General features: G+C 45.2%; 1 protein-coding gene across 15 annotated transcripts in view; it reads left to right on the top strand.

Moving 5' to 3' along the window:
* The window catches only part of FGFR2 (fibroblast growth factor receptor 2), a 99804-nt gene that overhangs the window by 28843 nt on the left and 43296 nt on the right, over positions 1 to 27665 (top strand). For all 15 annotated transcript variants that reach the window (XM_004468069.5, XM_004468065.5, XM_004468067.5 and 12 more), the window contains 2 exons: positions 8902 to 9071; positions 19314 to 19437. In XM_004468069.5, the coding sequence (XP_004468126.1) occupies positions 8902 to 9071; positions 19314 to 19437 (294 nt within the window). The remainder of the gene's footprint in view (positions 1 to 8901; positions 9072 to 19313; positions 19438 to 27665) is intronic.

Below are 27665 nucleotides of genomic sequence, written 5' to 3' on the forward strand. Positions count from 1 at the left end.
CTTGCCAGCCCTGGGCTAAGTGTGTATCGCTCAGGTGGGGAGCTGGATTTTCACCTGAATCTGCTAGCAGCTTGGGCAAGAAGGGAGGTGTTTTGGTTGACCTCTGATGCCTTCTGATACCCGCTAACGAGGGTATCTGCACATGGAGATCTGCCTTCAACAGGAATTGCCTGTTAGAGGTTTAGTTCCTAGAGGAATGGGTAACCCAGCAAGTGAAAGTGTCTTCTACTATGATTCGTACCAACCTCCTAAGGAGGCTGTTATTATTAGAATCACTGATAAAACAGATGCACCCAAGCGACATCGTCCACCTCTCACTTCTTTGGCTCTGCCCGGGGAGGGAAGGGTGTTGAGGTCCTGCTCAGATCTGGGCTCGTGCTCCTGCGGTCTCAGCCAGGGTTCCCAGCAACCCAGGCGAGGGGCGCTGTTATTCCTTTTGTACTAATTGGAAAGGGAGCCTCAGGGAGTAAAAGGCAGAGCGGTGATTCATTCGTTGCTTTCTGCACGTCGGAACCACAGTGGCCCGGTGCCAAGGTCCAGGGCCATGGTGGAGGCGGTGTGAGAACGTGTGTGCAGTTGTTCACAGCTGTAAAGGGGTACCCGCATGCGGGGAGCCCCTGCCATCGATTGTGCCACCAGACTCCATCCACGTGTTGTTTTTGGCATGCCTGGAAACTGCGCCCTGCCTACCGCATGTTACCCCGAATACATGTGTAATAATAGAATACAACAGCTAGATAGAGGTTACGTAACAACTAGGCTGAGGGAGCTGATCCACTCTCTGATGACGCAGAAAGGTTACCTTCCCAGGCCTCTGGGTTGTGCTGGTGAACACTAGGCTTGGCCGCCCAGTACCTGAGTAGCCGGCCCCGTAGTGGAGGGCTCCATCGGGCTGAAGGTCAAGCGACGGTGGGCTTGCCGTGCCTTCACTCCGCAGACGGGGTCTTTGCAATTAGCTCTGGAACGACACCCACTCTGCCCCTGAAATGGGTGCTCTGTGGCGATTAAGGTCTGGTGTTAGCTGTACCAGGGCGACGGTGCTGTCGGGCACTGCCTCTGCTTGGTGCCTGTGAAACATTAGATGCTATTTCAAGTGATAGCAGTTCTGAGCTGCTGCTTGGCTGCTGCCATCTGTTAGGATGATTAGGCGGGTCTGATTCACAGGTGCAGCCCGGGGCGGCTGAGATTAAGCAGCTGTGGCCTGTATGGACAGAGGAATGCCACCGCCAAAGTAATTGGCCAGGCGGGGAAGGGGATGTTGCCATTAAAACAGTTTTTTGCCACCTCAAGTGTCAAATGCCTGACCTGATTAATAGGGAAAATTGCAGAAGCACCAAATTCTTTGCATTTTCAGCCACCTGGAAAACACCCATGTGTCCAAGCTGATTCCTTCGGTGCCTTCTGATTGTCTGGGAATGCCGCTGGGGCGTGTTTGAATGTTCCCCTTCAGTGAAGTTGACAAATGATGCTCTAGTGACCCTGTGCTAACAGTGATGTTTTGGCTTTTCTGAGAAGGTTTTTTTTCTCTTTTTGGATTGAGACATTGCACGTTTAGTTCTACATCTTCTGGCTTGAAAAATATATTTCTTTTCCTCCGCTGATATGCTAGATTATTGTTTATCTGATTTTGATGCTTAAGTATAAGCAGGCAAGCTCTTCAGCCTACCAGAGCTCTATTTAGATTCTGTACAAAGTACCAAAAAAAAAAAAAGCATGGTTGCTAAATACAATGACAGATAAAATACCAATAAAAAAGACTTAAGGCAGAACTGTTGAGCTTTGGTCTTAAACTAGCGTCCACTGACACCAAGGTCTTAGTTGATGTCTGTGGGAATGTTCCGCAATAGGTAGGTTGATTTTAACTTTTATTTCGGACTCAGGTCAAAAGTAGGCTCCTCTGCAGAGGAGCTCCTCATTCCACAGGCAGATTGAGGGGGGCTTATTTCGGGGGTTCTCGTAGCCTGTTTTCCTGCATGTCACGTAATCTCCAGCCTGCTTTTCCCTGTAGACTGTTCTCTTCTTGAGGGCAATGACCAGCCTGGATGCCAACTGATTATTTTGTTGAATTACAGTCCTCATGTGTATCTTTTAAGGAACAGAACTAGTGTTTATGGAGCTCATTGCAAACAGATCAATATTGAGGTTTGGTCTGTAAATGAAGAGACTAACCCCGTGTTTTCAAAAGCATATTCCTTAGGACTTTTCTAGCCCCAAGTAGTTCTCTGCCAAAAGGGTGTTGTTTTCAAATAAATTTGGAAAATAGTGCCTGCTGTGACCCTTTTTGGAGACTTTCAGTGTCCACCAACATAATAAAAGCTCTAGACATTCTACAGTAAAAGATCTGTTTAATTTTTACTCAGAGATTTCCAAACTTACTGACCATTGGACCCCTTAAAAAATACAGCATTCTCTTAACATCCTGTTGCAAATACATTGCAAAATCCTGCAATGGGCTGATTTGATTGATCTAACATCTTCCCCCCTGTCCCACCCCCCCTCCCCCCTTTAAAATCAAGTTCTTCCATCACATATGGGAAGGGTATTCTCCGGTTATGTGCTAGCAGCTGATTAGCTGATGACCTCACACTTTACCAGTGCTAGACGTTGCCTGAGCAGAACAATTCTGTGATGTCATTACTAGCCCAGCTGCCAGGAAATAATATGCCCTTCAGTGAAACACATTTTCTCCAACAGAAAGTTGCAATTTCAAATGCTAATTTTTGAAATGCATCCAGCTTGAGGGTTTTGAAAGGTTCACAACTTATGCCTTAGCATAGGAAAGTATAATTTAACTAGTCCTTGCCTTTCCTAGGCAGGTAGGTATCTTAATGTGCTATCTGGCAAGCAAGTAAGTGGACATTTATGCCCATTTGTTCAAGTAATTTTTATTGTCCAGCTTGTGTTTAAGTGATTACTATTTTTGAAGGGCTACAGAGTTAGTTCTTGAGAATATCGTGATTGGCAAAAAATACAAGGCAGTTTGCTTCACTAGAGGGAAGTGACAGGACGGCGACTGTAGCCGAAGCAGTTCTTTCTGTGGCGTGAGGAGAGAGACAAGGTAATGTTCTATTTTGGTTTCATTCCCTTTGAGATCTCTAGATATCCCTCATCTGTGTCGTGGAGAAAGGCTCATTTTTTGGGGGAATTAACTATGGAAAATGCAGGCATTTGGCTTGAGATTCCAAACTCATCTCGTTGATCAGCCTGCTGATAACGGGTCACGGTCCCTTGGCTCTGATTTGGATTTTCCTTGTAGAGATTGTTCCTCAGTCGGTAACTCTGGATCTTTCAGTTGTGTTGACGTTTCCAGGAATTGGGAAAAAAGAAAGCACAGGGGCTTCCTGATTTTCTTGAAATTCCTTTGCAGTGAAAACCTCATCTTAAGTTGGTTTGCGTGTTTTATGACAAAGGCTGACAATGGTGTTTTCGTGGAGTAGGCTGGATTTAATGTCTTTTCGTTCTCAGCTTTCCCACTGGGCAAACAGCAGAGCTGATAACTGGAGGTTCTCCTTTGAGGCAGATACGGGGAACTCCTATAGACAGTTGGTCTCCCAGGGGACTTGGGCATTTCACACGTGGGTGACTCGCTGGGTTTGTTTTACTCTCTTTCTGATCGACTTATCTCACTGGTCACCAACTGGTTTTAATGAGATTTCTCAAATGAAGCTCTCTCTCCCCACCCCACCCCATACTCCCACACTCACTCACATTTCCCCATTTTGTTAGATTTCTTTTCTCTTATATTCACAAAACCAAAAACAGATATTGCAGTGATTAGGGTTAACGCTTCGACTCCATGCCCCCCCACCAAGGGTCAAAGCATTCAAATGTCATGATTAGTGATATTTTTAAAAGCCCTAATTATAGACTTAAGACAGAGGCCTTAGTGGGGCTTTAGGGAGTTTGTGAGGCTTAATCTAGGAGCTGAAACAGGCTGTATTTTTTTTTTCATTTTTTATTTTTGCATCAATAGAAATACAGTTGGCAGTCATCAGCGTCCATAGCACCCATAAATCTTGAACTTCTGACTTAATTACCATGGGAGAGTTCAAAGGGCAGCCTGGAGTGGTTGAAGGAGCATTGCTTAGGGAGTGAGAGACTCGGCCTAGCCTCAGCTGACCTCTGCTGTGTGACCTTGAGCAGATCGCTTAACCTTTCTGGGTGGCATTGATTACATCAGCCGTTGGGCCAGATGGTCGCTGAGGTCTCTTGGTGCTGAGGTAACATGAGTCCATGTTTTCCCTTTAAACCATTGGGCTGTATTCTCTTATTTAGGTTCCAGAGGGAGAGTAGACTATAAACCTTAGATGTCAGCATTGGGATATGCAAGGGCTTTTATAGCCGCAGGTTCAGAAACCTGTGACTTCTCAAGTTCAAATTGCAGAGTCAAAAGAAACCCTATGATCCTACCAGTTGTTGACAGAATCAATACTTGCCTAAACCCAGATACCTGATTAAAATGTTAGAGGTGGGAGGGACCTTATCAGACTGTTCAGTTCACCTCCCTCAGTTTATAGCTACAGATTTTACCAGTCATTCACCCATCCATCTATCCATCCATCCGTCCGTCCATCCATCATCCATCCATTATCCATCCATCATTCATACATCATCCATTCATCATCCATCCATCATCCGTCATCCATCCGTCATCCATCCATCCATCCATCCTTCCATCTATCCAGTAAGTGTTCCTGTGCCTGCTTCATAAGATGACGATGATTTGAGCTGTATCCACCAGGTTCTCTACTGTTGTTGATCAGCATTGAGAGGAATATATTTCAGTACAGAGACACCCGTGATGATGGAAACACACACGAATAACAAAGAGGCACCCAGAGAAGGAGTGCTGAGTCCTCACGAGGGATGGGGGTGGTATTAGGAAAAAAAAAACTTACGTGGTAATATTTTGAGGGAGGTTTCTATGAGGTTACAAATCTCATTTAACCAGCCATGTCTGTATTACAATTATTGTCCTTGCAAATGTTCACTACTATACAATAACTGGTTCAGTGTAAAAAATGTTAATGAGGAGGTGGTACACCATGACAATGGACTTCTAAAAATTTATTGTTTATTTGGGCTGGGTCTTACTGTTGCTTTAACCTGTTCATTTTCTGTGTTTAATGATTAAGAGAGCATTGCCCTTTTGATAGATACATGTTAGATCAGAAGATTTGAGGATGTCAAAGTGGAAGAGACCGTGCCTGTATCATCTAGGTCAGCTCACTTTACAGATGGTTGCGTGGAATTCATATTTCAGGCCATTGGAGGTTTATACCACGATTGCCCCTCTATCAAATAAGTGACTTTAAACCCCACTCTTCATCAGGTTATGCTAGGGTAGGTAAATAAAATACATGCTCACAAGCTTCCTTTAAGCAATATGATGTGCTCTTGGCTTGCAGATTCATTTTAAATGGTGGTGTTGAATAAATACCTGTATTGAGTACCTACTGTGTGCCAGGATCATCCCTACCTTTGGAGATGGCGAATTTGTTAAACCATTTCCTTTTCCTAACAAAAGTTGTTAACAGTTTCGTGACTTTTGGGAGCCGGGCCCAAATTTCTCTCCACCTGCCTTTTAGTTCTTTGGAGTTCTGGGGTTTCCATGTGCCCAGACTGCAAAAATGGTGGGAAATATTGAAGAATGGAAAAGCTAAATAGGCAGCTGAAGAAGAAATATTCTTAAGGTGCAGGTCAGAGGTGTGGGGCTGGTGGATCCCTGCCACACAGCAAACCCTGAAAAACTTGGCTCAGTGGCTCTTTCTGTTGAGACGGATTCCCGGTTATTCAGAGCAAGGGGATGTTGTGAAATTCAGGTTTCACACTATAGCCATGAAGACGATCTGTTTCTGTAGTATGTATTATATTTTGTGGTGCTTCCGTGCACCTTGCATTTCTGAGGTTGTGGCTGTGTGTGTTTTGCACAAGCAGATTTTATTATAGATGCAATTTTGAGGATTGAAATGTCGCCTCAGGGAAGTGGCTACCTGCCAGAAATTCCAGCAAAATTCTTTCACCCTAGTCCTTAAATCATTCCTTCCGGGCCACGAGCAAGGTGCTGGTTGCCAGTACACCCTGCCCTGGGGTCAGGACGGAGCAAGCCTGCCTCTGGTTTTGGCCACACCCTCACTGGTGTCATAGCCCAAGGGGAGAGGAGCGGAACCCATTCCTAGTCCCCTAAACTAAAGCCTACTTTCTGATATTTTAGCGAACAGAAAAATCAGGCCTCATGGTCTCTAAGCACATATCTGTTGATTTCTTGTATGTAAAAAAGAAAAGACATTCCTAAGGACTATTAGCTCAGCGATAATCGATGGTCTCTGAAAGCGTTACTTCATTAATATTTAGCTAATTCATATGAATAGGCGGCTGTGTTTACCTAAACAAATGACACGAGGAGAGACACCTGACCGCATGAGGTATGCTTTCCATTTAGGTCCGATTTGTAAAAGTCTTTGTTTAGTGACAAAGATCATTATTTATTCTATGCTTTCAATGGTCTCTTTTTAGAGGCTGTGGATGTAGATGGATTTTTCTAAGTAGAAGCTTTTAAAATGAAAGATGACTGAAATTTTTTCAGCATATTCCAGGGCCAGGGCATCTGGTGATAAATAGGAATCCAGTGCTCCCTGGGGGACCCTCACAAAAAGAGGTGTATCGACGGGCATCAGACGCCGGAAGTCAAATGCATACACCAACTGCTTGTAACTGTGACAAGATTCACAGGAGGAAATGCAGCCCACTCCTCTTTTCCCTGTGTGTCTCCTCCTCCCCTCTCTGTTCTCTCTTGGGGATGCGCAGTGACCCACAGCCGTTTCGCCCCTCTGCCTTGGCCCCACGTAGGCACCAGGTGTGTCCCACCACCTTGATACTTAGGGTCACATAAGGAGAAAGAAGACACAGCACACCCTTGTTAAGGAATCCCAGCTCTTCCTTTTCTAGCAAATTCCAAGAGCAAGGGTGAGGCAGGACGGGGAAGGTGTTTAGGAGGCAATCATTCCCCTTCGTAACTGTATGTACCCTAAAGATCTGGCTGCTCAGTGAAGGGGCTTGTTGTCGCGGAAGAGCAAGCTGTCCGGAGGCTGGAGAAGGAGACTTCGACATCTCGGGCAGCGACAGAGCTGCGCATGGGGCTGTTTGCCTCTGGCTTGTGAGTGTGTGGGCTGTTGGTCGTTGTCACCCCTGTCAGAAACAGATGGTTTGATAAGACAGAAACACGTGGAAGGAAAAATCATAGCTCAAGATGTCCATGGAAGTTTTAGACAACACTAGAGGACTTTGACCCAGACTCCAGCTCTAAGATGCAGGTTGTCGGTGGAGGCGGTCAAAAGCCATTGGAGGGGTGGGTTGCAACCCTCTGGAGAAGCTGCTATTCTCTAGCAGTGGAGAGGAGGGCTGAAGATGATGGCTCTGGGACCAAAACAGCCACGGTTCGAATCTAGCTGCACCTCTTCCTAGCTGCGCGGCTTTGGGTAGATTACTTACCTTCTTTGTGCCACAGTTGCCCCATCTGTAAAACGGGGACTATAATAGCGCATTTCTCATTGGATTGCTGTGAGGATTGATGTGTGAAGCATTATGTGAAAGCTCTTAGAGCAGTGCTTGGCAAAGAAGCATTCAGTAAATAGCAGCTACACACTGTGCTTAGCAGGCCTGAAGAGCTCACAGCAGAGCTCAGGTCTGATATTATGGCTCTTGCTTAGACAAAATGTCCTTCGCTTGATGATTCAAAAACCCAACTCCTTTCTCTGAGTTTAAGAGTGCCTTGTGTTTATGGCTTTGTATTATTCAGAGGAGGCAACTTTACTTTGCATTTAATTGGTAGCTCCTGTAAAGTTTTCAGCTTCTGCATGGTGATAGAATCATGGTGTTCACAATCTTAAGAGGGAAAAATGTTCCTTTTTTCTTTTCATTTAAAAAACTGCACAAGATTTAAAAATTTAATTGGTACAGAGTTTCTGTTTGGGATGATGGAAAAGTTTTGGTAATGGATGGTGGTGATGGAAGCACAATACTGAGAAGGTAATTAACAGCACTGAGTTATAGCTTTGAATGTAGTCAAAACGGGGAGTGTTAGTTTGTATGTTGCTAGAATAAAAATTAAAACATAAACATGGGATTGTATATCACAACGAACCCTATTGTAAAAGGGACTATAGTTAAGAGCACAATTTTAATAATATTCCTCCATCAATTATAACAAAGGTACCAACCTAGCCCAGTGTTAGTAATGGGGGGAAAGGTGGTAAATGGGAACTCTGTATTTTCTGCATGATTTTTCTGTAAACCTACAACTTCTCTAATAATAAGTTATTAAAAATATATATATATGTATTTAGTGATAACGGTTTTTTTGGCTTATCGTATAAAGTATTGGGAAATTAATGATGCACCCCCAGGAATTGTTTTATCATATTAGGATGATAATTTATACCATTGATTGCCATTTAAAGTAAAGCTCCAATGGATAAGTTGATGTGGCTTTTGAGGGTAACTAATTCTGCCTCGTGCATATGTGATCCTTGAGTAAGTGTGATGATCTCAAACAGTATGTTTTGGTATACATCATTACTGTGTATAAAATAGCATTTTAAAATGTGGTTCAACATGAAATTATTTTCTGGCACTGAGAACCAAAGAGAGGAGATTGTCTCACTTTTTTCCCCTTAATTGACATAAACCAATAAGCAGTCCATCACTAGGGATTTTCTGCCTGGCCAGCTGGATTTGACTTTTGGAAATATTTTCTTAATGTAAATAATTACATTTACATGTAAAAAAGATTTTGTAAATATCTGATCCTTCACATACTCAGTAAAATATCTTCCCTGTGTGAAATGACTGAGAGGTGAAGGTAGCCATCTATGTAAATGTTAATGTTGACTTTCAAAATAGGAGCACCATACTGGACCAACACGGAAAAGATGGAAAAGCGGCTGCACGCTGTCCCTGCGGCCAATACTGTGAAATTTCGTTGTCCAGCTGGGGGGAATCCGACACCAACTATGAGGTGGCTGAAAAATGGCAAGGAATTCAAGCAGGAGCATCGCATTGGAGGCTATAAGGTAAATTGTTATTATTTCTTACACTTTTATTTATTCATTTGTTGAAGTGCTCCAAAGTTAGCAAGAACTAGAAGGAATTTTCCTTTTAAAAAGTCAGTCATGGTCGTAACTGATTATTTCGGTGTTTGATATTTTTAAAAAATTACCCTGGACTTGTATGTAATTTTAACGTACAATCCCCACTTGCATTGTTCTTTACATGGGGAGAGTTTAATAACAGAAGGGTCAAAAGTTGAGAATCTGTTTTCTATATGCTTTATAGTCTATAAAACCAAACTGGAGCAAAATTTGAGAAGCGTAAGTACAGTTGCCCTGCTTGAGCCGGATTGCATTAATAGTGAATGGCTTTGGGTTGGAGTCTGGAGTATGAAATGTTTCTTATTAAAAGAGAGGGCTTTCGAAAGGACAGAGGCAGTGCCCTGCCTGTCTTCCATCTTCAGGGATTCTGAAGAACTGTCACAGGGTGGTGACATGAGATACAGCCCGTCACTTACTGGGGAGGTTGAAATTGAAAGCTGCCTGCCTTTGTTGATCTGTTCAGCAAATGCTGATTGGGTACCCTCTGTGGCAAGCACCTTTCTAGGCTCTGGGGAAAGAAAAGAGGGCAAGACACATCCCCACCTCATAGGGGCTCCTAGGCTAGCAGGGGAGGCAGATAAGAAGGCTGGCAATTGGGACATTGTGATGTGGGTGAAATCAGAGGAGCCTATTGACTCCTGAGACTGCCCAAGGGGAAGTGGGTCTGGTTCTTTTGGAGACTGAGGGTAAAGGAGCACAGGGAAAGCCTCTGGGCAGCGTTTCAAGGAAGAGTGTTCCAGAAAGAGGTGGAATTTTCAAGTTATTTGGTATGGATGGGAAGGGCTTTAAGAATTTAGTGTGTGCGCAAGCCTTCAGGAAACCTCACTATGAAATTCTTCGGTGCATTTGGAACATACATGGGTGTATCAGTTTTCTGTTGCTGCATAATAAATTACCCCAAAATGTAGTGGCTTCAGACACAACATTTATTATCTCACAGTCCTGTTGCTTGGGACTCTGGGTGTGGCTCGGCTTGGTTCTCTGTCTTGGGGCTTCTCGCAGGGCTCAGTTCAGGATTCAGTTGAGGCTGTGCTCTCATCTGAAGACTCGAGCTGAGCAGGATCTGTTTCCAAACTCGCTCGTGTGGCTGTTGCCAGGATGCCCTTGGTCGCGGCTTGGACTGAGGGCCTCAGGTGCTCCTTGGCTGTTGGCTGGAGGCCGCCCTCTGTTCTCCCCTCACGGCTGCTCACAGCCTGGCGGATTGCTTCATCAGGGTGAGCACGCCGAAGAAGAGCGGGAGAGACAGTGGGAGGAAGAAGGAAGCCACGGTCTTTTGTAACGGTGTGGAATGCTTGTGTTCCATTCTTCGGGGCAAGTTGCTAGGTCCTGCTCACACTCAAGGGGATGGGGGCTCACCCAAGGGCATGTACCCAGGAGACGTGGGGTGCCTGGGAGCCGCCTTGGAAACCTGCTGGGAGGGTAAAATGGAGGGTGGCTTCAGCTCTGACCCCAGCAGTGGCCCCAGGGGACAGCAATGGAATGCCGGGAGGGTCCTTCCTCAGTGGGCCCCTCCTGTGTTCTAACGCTGCCTGCCTCCCTCTACAGGGCAGGCAAGCCCCCACCCTCCCAGCCACTCCCCACTGTGGTTAAGTGAGCTTTCTCAGCAATAAAAGTGACCCTGCCACCCTTTACTGAAACACCATTTTTAAGGATTATTTGCTACTGCAACAAAACAAAACAAAACAAAAACCAAAGCAAAAAAACTTCTACTTTTTTTGCTTTAACATTGAAAAATTAACATCTAAGCCAAAAACCCGTAGGACACTAGGTATAGCCTGAGTCAGTTCCTAAGAGCACGTGCGGGACAGTTTCTGTATGAAACATGTGAGAGGCGCATCTGCTGGAAGTGGAGTGCTTTGAGGCTGTGGATGCAGAACTACTTCCTTTGTCCTCCACGACTCATGCTCGTTGATTGAGGGAGGAGGAGGAAGAGGTGATGGTGGTGAGTTGTCTTTAGTCCCAGACCGGGTACAGTGGGATTAGAAGTTGGAGGGTTGGCTTTTTTTTTTTTAAGTAATGAATAGACAAAGATTTCATTAGGTGGTGCTGGTGGAGGGAGGGAAGAGTTAAACTACTAAAACTGTGGCCCCTGGGATTGTTTTAACCACCAGATGCTCTCTGAAAACTCAAATAATTCATGCCATTCCAATGATTCATTTAAAGACAATTTAAGTAGGAGAATGGTGGTCAAAATCCTAGTGGTGAATGAACTAATTTCGTCAATTAAGGAATCTTGTAAATAAATACAAAGAGTTGATGAGCCTCCAGAGATTCTTGCTCACAGAATGGAGGGAACCAACATCCTAATTCTGGGTAAGGAGCATTTTGCAAGTCTGAATCAGTGATTACAGATTTGCGTGAACACTGAGGGTGCCTAATGAGAAAGTGCTGCTTGATTTTAACAGGTGCAGCTTGGTTTTAATTATTTATGACAACATTCCGCTAAATGAAGAGCACCCATGTTCTAAAAGCAAAAGGAAGCCTCTTCAGCAGAATGCCTTTAGCCTAGTCCTGCCGAGGCACAAGCTCATTGGAGTGTGTGGGAAGAAAAATTGAAAATATATTTTGTTTTTTTTTTTAAAGACAAAATGGGGTGGGGCCCTGCACCTTGGGAATGTGCTGTGCTGTGTGGTACTCGGGTTTGTTTCTTGTCCTGCTGGGCTGTCAGGAATAGAAGAGAATCCCTGCAGGGTCTGTGCCCACAGGCCGGGTGGCCTGTGACGCTCAAAGGTAGTCAGGTTGGATTGACTCAGATTCTCGCAACAGTTGAGGCGCCTGGCATTCGTTTTTGGGGATACTGGGAATTCTTAAAAATTCCATGGGCCTCTGCAAGCCTCTGGGACTTGAAAAGGAGACAAAGGCCCTTCACCTGGGAAAACTAGTTACCTAAAGATTAATCCTTGCTAACATGTTAACCCAACTCCAGGTCCAGAGGTCACGATGCACCTCTGGGCATGCCCCCCCGCTGGCCACGCTCTGTGCCTGGCAGGGCCCTGTCTCAGCATCTTGGGGCTTCCCAGAGCCTGGACAGGGCAGAGCTTGGGGAGCACGGGCACCCGTGGTATGTCTTCTGCCTCATAGTTTCTTTGTGTCCTACCTACGCTTTTGAAGAAATGTGCCTCCAAGCATGTCACTCGCTGGAACTTTCTTGTGCAATTGGTAGTTTTCCTGCCTTGGCACTTCCACCAAGGGGAAGAGACCTAATTTAAATGCACAGGGCCTCGTGGCTAAGCTGTCCGCTCCTCTAACTCGCTTTTCTTTGCAACGTGCTTTTCTCTTCTTTGCCACATTATTTAATGAAGAAGGATGTAGTGGTGGTTTATTTTCTCGAGAAAGCGAAGAGCAGAAAATTTCTGCAGACGTCTGTTATTTCTGCATGTTTTGTTTTTTTTTCCTTCATAAATTTGCTGATTCCCTAAACCCGGCTGAGCTCTGGTGACCCAGCTCTCCGGCCCCTTCTACCTGTTCACGGGTCCGTCGGGCACCTTGACCCTCATGTGCTGCTTTACAGCTCATTTTGAAATGGCACCCATGTGTAGCCAGTGAAAGGACAAGGGAAGAAAAATGAAAGTGAATTAGGAAATGGGACAGAAAGCTTATTGTAATTAAAATGACCAGCAGAACTCTTTGGTATTCTGTGGTTCAGTCTTAATTTATCAAAGAATTCACGCTGAGCCATTCTTAAGTGATTAAGAGCCAAATTATTATTTTTCTTGGGATGTGGGCAAAGGCTGGGTAGGTATTATTTATTTAGAATAGTAAAGTTTGACTTTAAAGTATAACTCTGTCTCCCTAATTGGACTGAGGCCTGGACTTTTCCATCATTCTTGGGCATGTTGTTTTAAGCCTTCTGTACCTCAGACCTTAAAGAGAAGATTGGAATAGATGGTCTTGAGGTCTGAGCCCTTCCAGCTCTAGGAACTGTGATTTAATAGCACAACTATAATACCCCAGCCGCCATTTATTATCGCAAACAACAGCACAGTGTATTTTCTGTTTTAAAGAGTTATCTTTCTGGCACGATGATTTCTAGAGCTCTGAATCGTTATTGCAGTTAAATGCAGAAAACCCAGATGATGACTGAAAAAATTATAGACAACTTCAATTTCTTACTCGTTCTGAGGTAATGATTTAGGTGTAGGGGAGAAGGGGATTCTGAAAAACAGCCTTTCATGCGGCTTGCCAAGTGCACAAGAACAGAGACCACGAGAGCTCACGGGATAAACCGTTCCCCCCTCACCATGCCCGTGGAATCGGCACAGAAGCCTGCAGCACCAGGCGTCCTAGGGGTCCAAATTCCCGTGGTTCCTCAGCAGAGAAGAAAGCATGATGGAGTAGGACAGGTTTATTTCACATCTAAGAAAAGGCAATGGAGAAAAAGTTCTCTTATAATCACTACTTAACCTGGTTATTTTGGTGGGTAGATTAGATGTACATTTTCTGGGTTACTTAAAAGTCATTCTAAAGATTTTTTTTTTTAAATGCTTAACCTCAAAATATATAGGGGAGAATCTCTAATGTATTGAAGGCAGCAGTTATACTTTTTTGAGGTGGGTTTCAGCTTCAATCCCAGTTTCCACAGCCTGTGTGACGAGGAAGTGGGTGTATTTTATCATTAGTCAACCTTTATTGACCGCTTCCCTGCCAACTGCCAAATGTGCCTTGTGGCCTTTGGCCCCCTCCACAGCCTGAAGATGGGGGCGCTGGTATTTCCCCTTCTACAGATGAAGGCTGATCACACAGAGCTGGCATTTGAATCCCAGCAGTTTTGCCCCATAGTTCATATTCTTGCTGAACTGTTTAATTTGAATGTGACTCCATATTTTATAAAAGCACTGCTACTGATGAATGAAACATGATGAAAGTGATGGCTTCCCCAAATCATGGCGATATCAGGGTAGATGGTTGGGAGCAAAATTAAGAGTATGATGCTATTCTTTTAACTTATAATAGCGTCTGTGTGGCTTGTGAGATTTTTAACAAAGAGGTAAATTCAAAACCTGGCGGGGGTCCTGCCACACCCCTGTCCCCGTGGTGTCCTAGTGAGCACCTTCAAGGGAACAGCTTTGCATGTGTAATTCTTTTTCACCCCCCTCTGCAGAGAGTCATTGGAGGTTTACTGAGTGGAGGGAAGAGTTCTGCCACTGGTTCCAGAGACAGGAGATGGCCCAGCCCTGTTCTCTGGACACCTCCTGAAAAGCAAACTTCTTGTATGGACATTGGGGTTTAAGCATTAACAGGTGTTTGCCTCCACATCTGTGTGGTGATAGCAGCAGCAGGTGCAAGGCCCTCAACACATGCAAGCCCAGCTCGTGCAAACACATCCGAAAGGGTGGCTTGGGGCCCCCCAAGAACCTGCTGGAGAACAGGGGTTGAGGACGGGGTAGTAAAAGTTCATGCATCTGTGTTGAATTGTCTTTCCCTGGGAGTCTTTATGAAGGTCAGGGTTAAAAGGGATGGCCGTCTTTCTGGATAAGGTGGACCAGATACTGGTGAAAGGAAGTCTTGGGCATATTCACCATCACATAGACACAGTATTTCATGGATTTGGCACAAAGCAGAACTTTCCATCCAGCTTCTGGGTGTTTATTCCTCTGGTTATTGAACACCGGGTATTTGGAAATGTCTGGACTATTTTGCAATGTGGAAACCAAACATCCAGGTGACAGCCTGAGTCGTTGACCTTTCACCTTTGACCTGGGTGTTTTGGCATCCTATAGACTAAATGTGCATTCCCACTTGTCACCTGAAGGTAGCCTGGGATTGAACCTGCATCTTGGGCTGTTTAGTCAGGCAACAAAGGAATTCTGAAAAAACCTGCCCTGTCTTTGCGTTGACAGGGAATGGAATGTTTGTGGAATCCGCTGTTTGTACTGCAAGTAAGAGAATTTAGGCCATTAGCTTCAAGGGGCTTTGTTTCGGTACCGAAATGTTATTTTAAAAAGTCTTTAGTGAGCATTGTTTTGAAGCTCCATGCGCTCTAATTCTGTTACTTGGCAGATTAAAAATATGCTGAATTGCACAAAGTTGTGACCATGGGAAGGAATGAAAATAGAGAAATGTGCATGTGTTGGTTGGTGCAGGATTTCTCCTCTTGCTGGCTTTCCTATCTGGTCTGCCAGAGAGTTCTAAACACAGTGGTGCTGCTGCAGGGCAACTGCTCCTGAATGGGTGTACATGCAGCGCTCTTCTTTCATGCTTTTGTCGTGTGCATGAATTCTGTTTAGGTTTGAAAAATGAAAATGAGAAAAAAAGTAAACAGCACTGATAATCCCATCTTTTGTACATTGTTAACAGTTTGGCACATTTTCTTTTTGACTGTAGCTCTGTTTATACAGTTACATGTATAGATTCAGGTGTGTATGCCTCTATAGGGGTGTGTGTGTGTGTGTATTTTACTAAATGGAATCATGAATATATATATATATATATAACGAATTTATATACATATTTCTTCTCTCTCTCTCTTTTTAAAATATTACACCCCCTCACCCCACTCCTCCCACATCAACAACCTCTTTCATCATCATGGAACATTCATTACATTTGGTGAATACATCTTGGAGCACTGCTGCACCACATGGATAATGGTTTACATTGTAGTTTATACTCTTTCCCAGTCCACCCAGTGGGCCATGGCAGGACATACAATGTCCAGCATATGTATTTGTTTTTAAAGTGCTTTTTTTCAGTTAGCAATAACCATGAAATGATATCAGGTCTGTACATAAGAATCTACCTCTTTCTTTGTAATGACTCTATACTATTCTGCTGTAGGAACAAACTGTTCATGATCAATGGATTTCTTCTTGATGGATTCCAGTTTTTTGCTGTTACACAGGTAGCGCTTGAGAGAACAGCCCTGATCAACCCTATCTTATATCTTGAAGTAATCTTGTTCTTTCCTTTGGGCTGTATTTCTAGAAGCAAAATTAACTGGCTCGAAAAAGTATGTGGGCACTGTTCATTTGAATAGGTTCCACCCAAAATCTTTTGTAAACCTTTTTTACAAAAAGGTTTTTCTCAATTTATGTTCCCATCCTCAGTTTGAGACTCTGTTTCCCTACAGTCTCACCAGGGACCGAATGTCATTGATCTTTTTGATTTTTGTTAATCAGCTGCTGAAAGCAGTGTCTCATTATAATTTTAATTTGCATTTCCCTAATGTTAATGAGGTTAAACATCTTTTTAAATGTTTGCCTGGTATTTGCATTCCCTCTCTTTTGAAAGCAAAGATGGTGACCTAACTGGCAAAATTATTATAGCACAAAAAGCCCAGGAATTTAGCACAACATGCTGAAGGTGCATCTTATATTTTTGCTGGATGGGTGGTTTCTTTAGCTTTATACTGAATCTTGATATAGAAATAGATTCATTAAAAAATACTTTGTGATGTTGTTCCCCATCTCTGTAGAGTTCCCGTTTGTAGTCTCTTGGTTGTCTTTAAGCAACCACTAATTAATGGTAGGATAGCCCCTGAAAGGGTGTCAAATAGTCCCACTACTGGTGACTTCTGAGAGCATCTATTTGGAAAGTGCCATAGCTCATAAAATTTGAGATTGGCCTTACATCAAGGAATCAAGTACTGAAGCAATGGTGTAAGAAAATAAATATTAACAGCACTGCATGGGCAGTATTGATCGAGAACCAAGGTCTCTGGTCAGACAGCAACATCCTGTTTTCTGAGTGTTTTTCATTGTAAAAGCTTAAATGTTAACTTATTAATATTTGCCATGCATCTCCAGGAAGTAAATATTGGAGAGCACATGTCCTAGAAGAGGGGTCTTGCTTGGAACGCAGTAGCCCCAACTCGAGGTGACCATATGCCATGGGGTTAAAAAAAGGCAGCGGCATGCCGGGCTGCAGATGCCAAGATTTAATATCTTGGGCTGAGGCAGCCGATGTCCCCTCCCTGTGCAGTTCAGGTTCAGCTCCATTTGGAATATGCCATGTGCCAAATCTGGATCCAGGCGCAAGAAAGACATTGACAGTTTGGATAGGCTCCAGAGACAGGCCCTGGCCATGCTTAAGGGCTTATGGGCATGACATTTGAGCGGGGGCTCAAAGAACTGAATATTTACAGCAGAGCTAAATGCTGGATTACATGGCTGAGTGACATCAGGGCCTATGGCTTCATCCCTAAGTTACCTGCCATGTGACTGGTGTCCCCAAGGCCGGGAGATTCCTAGATGCCCCATTGCAGGTAGCCCTGGGAGCTCAGGGCGGGTTTGGAGAGTCTCTGTGTGAATTCAAGTTCAATCAAGGAGCCAGGACCTTCTCCTCTCCCTCAGCTCCAGTGTGGCACCCAGGGGCCAGGATTTAGATAGAGAATTCTCATTGCACTGGAAAATTTAGCCTCTATACCTCCTCTTCCTTTAAAGTACCCCTCTGCATTCTGCATGGAAGGTACAGCTCTTTTAAGAGGAAACCCAGCCTCTTGTTTTGGTGCTCCTACAAGTCCACGGCCAAGCTAAGAGCAGAAAGTGAGTCTCCTCCAGCGTCGACTACGCGCTCTTTCCAGGTTCCCTTTACTGCCAAACACTGTGGCTTCTGACAGTGAGAATCAGTTCACTGTCACCAGCTCCCCGATGACGTTAAGACTGACAACAACGGTTGTTCAGGAGAGCCAGTGGCAGGCAACGGCTGAGGCAGTGACTGCCTGCCCCAAACTCAGCCTTCCTCACTGCATGCCCTCTGACGAGCAGAGGAGAAGGGTCCAGAAAGCCTTCGTACCTGCCAGTGCTGGGCAGCCAGTGTGTTTCTGCACTCGGCCTCAGTGACTCTTCTCTGCAGTAACGGCTTGTGTCAGCCTGGTGGGCTCATGAGGAAACTGTTGCGCTTACAGCACGCTCCTCATCTCCTACCTCTCTTGACAGAGGAATCCCTGACGCTGCTTTTCCAAGTCGACAGCTGCTCTCTCCTTGTGTTTTTGTAATGGAGTGGTCATGACGTGGCTTCTCTGTACTTGAGTTGCTTGAATCCCTCATGTGCCCGCGAAGGCTCTGCCTGCATTATCAGGTTTTTTATGCGATTAAGGCAGAAGAGACTTGGAACGCTTAGGGCATCATTCAGGGGGTCAGGTGAAATTTCTGAAATGATAGTTCAAATCAGTGGGCCCTGGCTTCTTTTTATTGTTTTCTTTCAGTCTCTCTAGAGTGCCTTGTACAGAGTGCCCTTAGAGAAAGATTTGGATTGTGATGGAAACCCGAAAGCCTTGAACCTGAAAGATGAAATTTGCCTTTTGTCCTAGGAAGGAGAAAAGCCATGCTTGTTGGGAAGGTTGAGTCTACTGAGATGTCTTAAGAGCAAGGTGGCAGTGGTAGAATCTCGCCTGTTTGCATGTTGACAGGACGCTGGGTAGGAGTCGTCGTTACTTGTTTTCATGTGTGCTGCTTATCTTTGAAAAGTCTCAAGGAGTTTGTCAACAGATTGATACACAACTTCAGCTTCATAAAGATTCATTTCTCCCATATTTGGAATTCTGGGTATATCTCTCAAGAATATGTAGCATCTGTTAAGACGCCACTGGCGATGGGAGGGGTAGATGCCTGTTCTCAGCTGAAACTTCTTAAGACTTGGAAGCAGTGCCTGAAAGAAAACTGGGGGCTGGGGGAAAGGGGAAAGAAACCAGGGGCTCTCCAACTGGAAGCTCCAGGGATGACAACAGCACCTACCCCAGGGGCTCCCTGGGAGTGTTACATTAGCTGAGACAGGAAAGAGGGCTCTGAACTGCCTGGCACAGAATCAGAGTTGGCTGACACTTGCTCTGGGTGGTCCAGGAGGAAGGGCGGGGGTGGAGGGTCTTGGTGCTGTGGGGAGGGGGGTCCCAGTGGATGAATAGCCTGGTTGCTCGCCTGTTCTGGGCCATCAGTATTGTGCCTGGCTGGCATTGACATCTCTCCTGGAGGAACCCCCAAATCCATCACAGTGAGAGAGCCACTCTTGTGTCTGAACCTCAATATCTGTTTGACAGGCATTCCCCATGGTGATGGTTATTGTTTTCATCTGTCACCACCCTGAGTACTTTTTATGAAAGAAATTTAGAATTCAAGTGATTCTTCTCTACCTTTCACCCTTCCAACTTCTTTTTACGTCAAAAAAGCAAAGCACTCGGTATTCTGTGCTAAGATTGCTACGTAACCACCTTTACTTTGATCTCTTCAGGTCCGAAACCAGCATTGGAGCCTTATTATGGAGAGTGTGGTCCCATCAGACAAAGGAAATTATACCTGTGTGGTGGAGAACGAGTATGGCTCCATCAATCACACGTACCACCTCGATGTTGTCGGTGAGTTTGCTTCCCCCAGCGTGGCAGCTATAAACCAGCCACACCGAGCCTGACTCATTTGCGATGGTGAAAGCGAGCCTTGTTTTTCCCCAGAGTTCAAGGAGAGATGGTTCATTTTCATTCTTTCGAAACACAGGCTGTCATTTGAGAAGGTTTCTTCTGTCACTTGACAGCGTTCACTTTGCTGATTAGCCAGGTTTTATGTGTTTTGCGTGATCCTCTTGGCCCCTGAGCACCATCTGTGTAAGGTGAACATGGAATGAAATGTGCTGACATTCTGGAAGCCCCGATTACCCTGAAAAATGTTAGCACGTGCAGGGAAAGGGTCGAGATGTGCTGTAGGAGCATTCTGTTTTTATAAGAGAGGCAGCATTATCGAAGGAACAGGAACTGTGTAATGCTGGCTGAAGAGTAAAGGAAAAGGTCCAGTGGTGACCCAGCCCATAGCTGGCTGGGAAGAGGCTAATGTCAAAGAGCTGTGGACTTCCATCAGAAGCAAGTCATCAGATGCTACAAGTACAGTGTCTGTGCCTGGAGGCTATTTCCTCTGCAAAAAGGCAACTGTATGTGTAAGCCTACCAACAACTTTGTTTCAGAGTCCATTTTAATAAAGCATCTTAAGACCACATATTCTATTGCCCAGGAAACTCAAATTTCTTCCCAAGTCTTGCCTATTACGATGGGATTTGTTGTAACTGATGAGGAACCAGTTTTCCTCTGCCTTGTTGAGTTGGTAGCAGATGGAACTACACCTAGGACAGGTCTTCTTGCACGCTATGTTACTGTTGCAGGGATAGGGTGAAGACCTTTTCTGTGTCCGAGCTATCTTTTGTCCCTCCTTCCATGCACTGTGCTCCCCAACCTTGCCACCTGTCCGTGAGCCTTTGCTTTCAGGTAACCCAGTCGGTTTGCCCTTCTCCACATTCAGGTTGCTGACTCCTGCTTAAGACACAACTCAAAGCTCACCCTGATTCCTTTCCCTTAATGTAACCATTTAGAACCCCACAAATGCCCACCCATTGTGCCTCTGTAAGCCGCGTCTCTCCTACATCATTCCGTATATATGTGTCCTCAGTAATATTTCACAGGTCCATATTTCTTCTCCCTCAAGACAATAGAAACTCCTTGGAGAGCATTAATACTTGAATTGCCCAAAAAGAGCCGTTCAAAAACTTTCCAAAAACTTGCTTAACCAAACTGCATGGATGTGGTTAACTGACATTTTAGGTTAACTGAAAATTAAGCAGAAAGCTAGTTTGGATTTCTATCAAGTTAAATTGTATTAAATCCCCAACCCACCCTGCCCTAGTGAACACAATGCAGTCTTTACTTCCCTTTGTCTGTATGTTCGTTGAAGAAAGTGCTACTCTTATGTGTAACATTTTATTTTTGTTATTCAGAAGGCTTAATGTAAAATGATAGGCTTTTGTATAATGTAGGTGCTATGGCTATATGTAAAAGAGTGAGGGTTAGAATGTGCTTTTCTCATAGAGATATTTGTGGTATGTTTCTTAGTGAGAATTCCTATGTACAGATATTTGACAAAACAAACACAAAGGGAGCTAACATTCAAAAATGAGAACAGAAGTGTTGGCATTTATTTTGGCCTTGATGCACGCTATAAATCTGTTGATTGCAAAGCACCTGACCTGGATTTCATTTTGGGCCCCACATACACTGAATTTGCCATGAAAATATTTCTATTTTAGGAAAGAAAGTTAGATTTTTGGCCAGAATTCTAAAAACCTAATTTTGAAATTAAATAATTTATTGCAGGAATAAAGTAATTGTGCTGTAGCAGTCTTTGGGGATTATGGCTTCTCATAGTTCTACCAATAGTTTATTAAGATTTTTTGGGACTATTCCAAGGAACCACCAAATCATAGTTCTGCCACTTCAGCCGTCAGCTATTGCTTACAGCAGGTTTTAGGTTGAGTGGTTATGTAAAACATTCAAAAACCCCTCACCCCACCTCCCCTTTCAGCTTTCTGGCAGCTCAACTCGGTGAAGCCCTGAAATCTCTGTTAGAGTTTAGGGTCGGGATTTGAATTGGGCTGCTGAATAATGGAATTGTGCTGTCTAATGTTAATCCCCTGGCAATCAGTCTTGTTGAAAAGAGTGTATGATTCAATGGTGTATGTAGAGGGAGCTTGGAGTGTATGGAGTAATGCAGAGAAAGGTCTGATTATGTCACAAATTTGGGAGCTCGCCCAGCTAAACGTGGGCCAATAATGACACAATGCTTGTTGGGAATATCCATTAAAGCTCAACTCCAATAATTTTCCAAGCCTTGAACCTTCCTTATAAATAGAAGCCAAAAGTCAGTGGAGTGTAAGACATTTTCAGTAAAGATGGAGGTGTGAAATACTCTCATCCTTGCTTAAAACTCTAGTAAGTGCTTTGAGAAGCATTAATGAAATAAGAATTGAGACAGCTCTAGAATCTCTTGTAGACTTACAGCATTGGCAGATAACCTTTCAGAATGTCTCTGGGAGTAGAAACCGAGGATTCAGGCTTAAACAAGAAATTTCTGGTGGTTCTCAGGCCCAAACTTAGTATCTCCCTGTATGCTACCAGTGTCTTTCCATTTCCTCCAAGATCAGAAACTCTTTCCCAGTGAAAATGATGTCCTGTTTTCATTCACATTTTCTGAGGTTTATTTTTGTTGCTGCAATACATAGATTAGTGGTTCAGATATTGTGAAGCATCAAAACGGGTGAGATCTTTTTATTGAAATTCTTCCCTAGAAAGGCATTCCCATAAGCACTTTAATGTAAAAGCTGTGTAATTTAGGGGACATTCGTGCATTCTGGAATTCACCAGCGAGCCATTGTTGTATGTATAGAAAATGCTTTTATTCATGGGAGCTCTTTTGAAATTGACTCTATTACTTTTCAGCTATTGACACATAAGGGAAATTCATGTGAAGCCACATTTCAGTAATTGTGGTGATAATGGAATGGGCTTCCCTAAAATTGCTGGCCCAGGGGGGTGGTAAATGTTTGTCCCGGTTCATCACAAAGGGGCTGACAGACTGGGTTCTCTCAGGGGCCCTGCCGCCAAGAAGCTACAACCTAGTGTGAGTCATTGAACTTTTTGCTGCACTTTCCTCCTGTCTGAAAATGAAGAAGCTGAGACACAGGAGTGTGAGAAGAAGGCAGCTTGGCATTGCGGAAAAAGTAGCTGGTCTGCCAACAGACAAACCCGGATCCCCAGTGAATTTGGGCAAGTGATGCTCCTACGATGGTTGTGTTTGTTTCCTCGGGCTGCCAGGATGACTTCCCATAAATGGGTGTCTGACAGCATCAGAGATGTGTGCCCCAGCTTCTGGAAGACAGGAGTCAGGTGTCGGCAGGATTGCTTCCTTCTGGAGCTCTGTGGGGGAACCTTCTCTGCCCCTCATAGCTCATGGTGGCTGTCGGCAATCCTTGGCATTCCTTGGCTTGTTGATGTGTTCCAGTCTGTGCCTCTGTCTCCACATCTCTCTCTGTGTCTCTGATCTCCCTTTGGCTTTTCTCCTCTTAAGGGCACCTGTCATTGGATTTAAGGCCCACCCCGAATCCTGGATGATCTCATCTAGAGCTAATTAGATCTGCAAAGACCCTTATTTCAACTGAAGTCGCAGTCACAGGTTCTGGGGCTTAGGACATGGACATGTCTTTTGGGGGAACACAGTTCAACCTGCTACAATGGTCCTATATTGGATGAACAGATGAAGACACCAAACTGGCACCCCATGGCCAGCAACAAATGTCACTTTCCTTCTTTTCAGACTCAGCTCTTTTGAAAGTTAGAAGGTATCTTTAATAGTGTTCCTTAGACTCAGTCAGAGGACTTTCATTAAACGAACCAAATCCATTTTGGGACCAACAAAACCAGCCAATACCCAGCATCATGTTTCCAGCTGAGGTTTCCTTGGGTTAATGTTGCTCTCAAGGTTGTCCCATGACTGATTTGGTTACTGGGCTTCTAGAATCAGGATTGTGGTGTTTAGAACTTGAAGTTCATGGACTTGGCCTCTTTACCCTCCCCTCCTTTCCTCACCCCATTTTGCGGTTGAGGAAGTTCAAGCTCAGAAGGGTAAAGTGATTTGCTTGTGGATTTGGAGAAGGACCTCTGGAGCTAAGCCTCCCTCTGGGTCTTTTGAGCTCCTCGTTTAGCCCTCCTTGCACGACACACTGGGTCCTCACTTTATGTCTACCTCAGTGTAGACCAGCAGGGACTGCAGCCACAAGGCTCTTTAAGACTCCCCGTTCAGCTCTTTCTTGCCCCCCCACCCCCAAGTGAATGAGATGGAAGCCCTGGGAGGAGCACTTGCTGTTCCTCATATAGACACTCTGGCCTTGAAGTCCGAGCTTTTCCTCCTTTGGACCGCTCACTGCTGCATTCCCAGAGACCACCAGGTAACTTCTGAGCTTTTCACCTGGCATTTGATATTTCGGGGAGCAAAGTGTGATGAGAGGTAAAAATGGTGCCTCTGGATATGCTGCGGCTGGCCTTGCCCGCTCCAGGATGGGTTCAACTTTCCAGAAATCCATCCTCCCCTGGGGCCAGAGCTGCAAGTGGCAGATGCTGTCAGCCAACTTCACTTCTGGCTGGGCAGAGACCACTCACGTCACCACCAGCTCCGGCTTGCTCGGGCGCACACCAGAACAGAACCTTGACTTGAATCTGCTCTAGGTCTGCTTGCTTCCCTGGGTGCTGAGGGCCCTGATGTGATGGGACACAGCCTGACTCTCAGGTGTGTGTTAAGGGAGGAACGAAGAGTCTTTTATTCCAAGCAGTGCCTGATCAGCGTGACTAGAGCTGACGCCTGGCACTGAGCTTTTGGCAACTGGTTCCCAGTGGAAGAAGGAGAAACTGCATGAATTGTTTACTGCTCCGGGACAGCCTCTGTCCTGGGAAGACAAAGGCTCCAGTGTGCTTTCTGAGCAGTGGGGAGAGGGCAGGGATGGGACCAAGTCAAAGACCCTCTCACCGTACTTTTCAGAATGCGACTTTTGGACCTCTTTTTGGGATTGGAACAAAGTAACATTAAGGAAATGAAGAGGTGGTGGTCCAGTTAATTAAGCAGCTAGTTTATTCCCAAAGCTGTCAAGATCAGGAGCATTCCTGCTCACTTGCTCCGGATAGGAAACCACATCTCTGTCCTTGGTTTCGTCTTACCACGGCCTCTGGATGGAGCTTTTGTTTCCCGATGTGATGATGGGTATGATGGGGATGTCCGTGATGGTAGCACGTGAGCTTCACAAGAGCCCCTGTAGAAGTTTTAACACGTTGAACACTCTCACCTCCAGGCTGCAGTGCTTCTCCTGCATTTCCCCAGTACCTGAGAGGTCCCAGTGGGTCCTGCACTTGAAACATCTCTGACTTAGAGGCTTCCTGGCCTCTACGTTTGGTTTTTTCCATCTTCATGATCTTGCCGCCAGCTTGCTCCTTTCCATTTTTGTTGTGCTCTGCATTGAAGCCTTACCCTGGTTCTGTTCTGCCTGCCAGCTCCACAGTTGTGCGTCTAGCAGGCAGAAGGCAGAAAGCCCCTCTGTTGAAAATGGGTTGGGGCGGGGGTCATGCCCGGCAATAGGTCACCGTGCGTGCAGTGGGCTTGTCTAGTTGACAGAGAATCACGGAAGTGGCAGAAAGTTAGTAGGAAGTGAATTCCTCTTGCTCTCGCTGCTCCAGGAGTCACTTCCTTTTTTTCTTCCAAATCTCCTGGAGCTGGGAGCACGGTCAACCCTCCTTGAGGTGCTGGATAGCCCTCCCGGAGATTCTGGTGGGAATTGCTTAGGGGTGGGGATTCAAATTCTGTTTCCATCTTGACCTTGCTCTGTGGCCTTGGAAAAGTCATGGGACCTCTGTGCCTCAGTTTTGTTATCTGTAAACTGGGGTAGATGAGGAGCTTTCTTCGTGGCACCATTGCGAGGAAGAGGTGGTGGGAGGGGCAATGCTATTTAAGTAATAGTACTGTGGGAATGTTGGTCACTCTTATTAGGTGGTTACACAGTCTCTGTCCTCTCTCTAGGCTGAGACACATACACTCAGCTCTCCTTGATGGAAGGAATGGTCAGTCCTCCCCTTTCTTCCAAGGAAATGTCATAACATCCTTTGGTAACTACTGTTTAATGAGCTGTTGTTTGTTCCAGTGCAGCTTCTCACGTCTGTTTCACAACAGGGATTCCAGGGAGCACAGGCTGGTCAGTGGGAGGCCAGGTCACCCCAAATGTGACTGACCGGCAAATAAGTACATTCCTGCAGCCCTGAAAGTGACTCCTTCCAGGCAGCAGGAGCAGGTGGTATCTGTGTGGGTGCCAGCCCCCTGGGGTTGGAGCGGGCACAAGCCAGCATGGATGGGGCATGTTAGAACTTTGCAGTATCAGCACTTTGTCGTGTTCTCTGCAAGCCATCAATTGCCCTTTGCCCCACAGTTAAGGGCTGTTTAGATTCTGGCAGGGGGCCTGACCGAGGTGGCTGGGAAGAGGGCAAATATTTGATCTCTGGTTTCTACTTTGGCATCGAGGCCATGCTGTGGGCAAAGAGGATGTGGAAGTGTCATGGTCGAGTTAATATCTTGCAGCTTTTTGAAGGGGAGGGTCTCCTCCCCATACCTAGAGATGGTCGAGGTGGGAATGGGGAGCAGAGAGAAGCTGCTACTACTGGAGCGTGAGCAGGGAAGCTTGGCATGGAGATATAAATTCACTGAGGACAGTCAGAGTGCCCAGGAATGAGCTGGGACTCAGCAAGATTTTTATCAGTGGGTGCTGAGTTTAACGAGTAACCATATTTGAAATTCTAAAGCAAAAATCTGCAGCGTTTCTCTCTAAACTCATGTATTCCTAAGGCTTCAGTAACGTCCCCGTTTACAACGGAAAGCGGTTTGCCATGTCTGGTTAAGATGTGAGTGTCGAGATGCCAGCGTATTCTTCCCCTTTTAAATGATCACCGCTGATTTGCCTTTATGGAGTCCTCATCCTCCAGAGTACCCCGCTGTCATCATCACTGTTTTCTTGTTCGCTTTGTTTATTTTTGGTCAAGGAGAATGTTGGGGAGAAACGACCTCACGTTGTCATAGGGATGTGCAGCCAGCTTGGAGATCAGGTTTGATTTGAAATGGTGACCTCAAGAGATACTGTCACATCTTTCACCACAGCGAGGTCAAATGTGGGTGGGACATGGGGGCTCGAGATGCCTGTGGATGTTGGTGTTACCGTGAGCAGTTTTTTCTGTTCCTCCTCCTGAAAAGCGAGAGATGAGGTGGTGAGGCTCCCATGGCCTTGGTTGGGATGGGGATGGGAGGAGAGAGCAGTTCAGCAGAATCAGTCTGTGTTTGTCACGTTGTCTTGATTGAGCCTCTATCTCCTGAGCACATATTACAGCAGAGTAGCCTGTACTTGGCCCAGGGGGAGAAATTTGGACTTTGCCTTCTTGGGGTTTTCAGAGCAAAATAACCCCCTTTTCACAAGGGAAAAAACTGCAGTTGGCCATAGTGAGTAGGTGATGAATAGGAACAGAGAGTCTTAGATCTTGATGGGACTTAAACTTTTTCTTTCTTTGTCCCAGAGCCTCCCCACACATAGGATTCTCTCAAACAGGCCTGTAGGAGCTCTGTCCTTCTCTTAGGAAGTGTACAAATCAGCAGGTCAAATTGTGGCCCCCAAATCTCCCATGACATCAAGAAGAAAGTATCTTTTAAGAGACACACATTGGATTTTATTCTGGAAAGGTTATTTTGGAAGTCGTGCTTTATTTAGAAAAGGAAATCCTCATTTTATTGGATTCAGTATATGCTGTGGCTGGAGATTGAAGGGTGAGAGATTTTAGTTATTTAAATTTACATTTTGGCCAAAAGAAACAAAGAAAACCATCCTGTATGTGACAACATCAGGGAACAGTCAGTAGGGAGTGAAGTTGGGGAGGGGGGCTGGCTTGAGGGTCCCATCAGGCTTGGACAGGGAGAAGGGAGGTTAGATCCCAACTGGAGCCTTTTGTGATCTGGATGTTTTGAAGTTTCTCGTTTAAAGGTGCGATGCTTATCCTGTTTCTAGAACCACAGAACTCAGTGCCAGAGTTTTGTCTTTAAAACAAACAGGGTTTATTTGTTCAGGTTCCCATCTTGGAGGCATTTCTTGCTTGTCAGATGGTCTGGAAGCTTTTACTTCTGCTCGAACTACCCCAGGAGCAAAACAAGGCATCTGGGAGATCAGCGTGACAGATTTTTATAGACACCTTCAGAA

Source organism: Dasypus novemcinctus, chromosome 6 (assembly GCF_030445035.2).
Source record: "Dasypus novemcinctus isolate mDasNov1 chromosome 6, mDasNov1.1.hap2, whole genome shotgun sequence".
Lineage (NCBI taxonomy): Eukaryota > Metazoa > Chordata > Mammalia > Cingulata > Dasypodidae > Dasypus > Dasypus novemcinctus.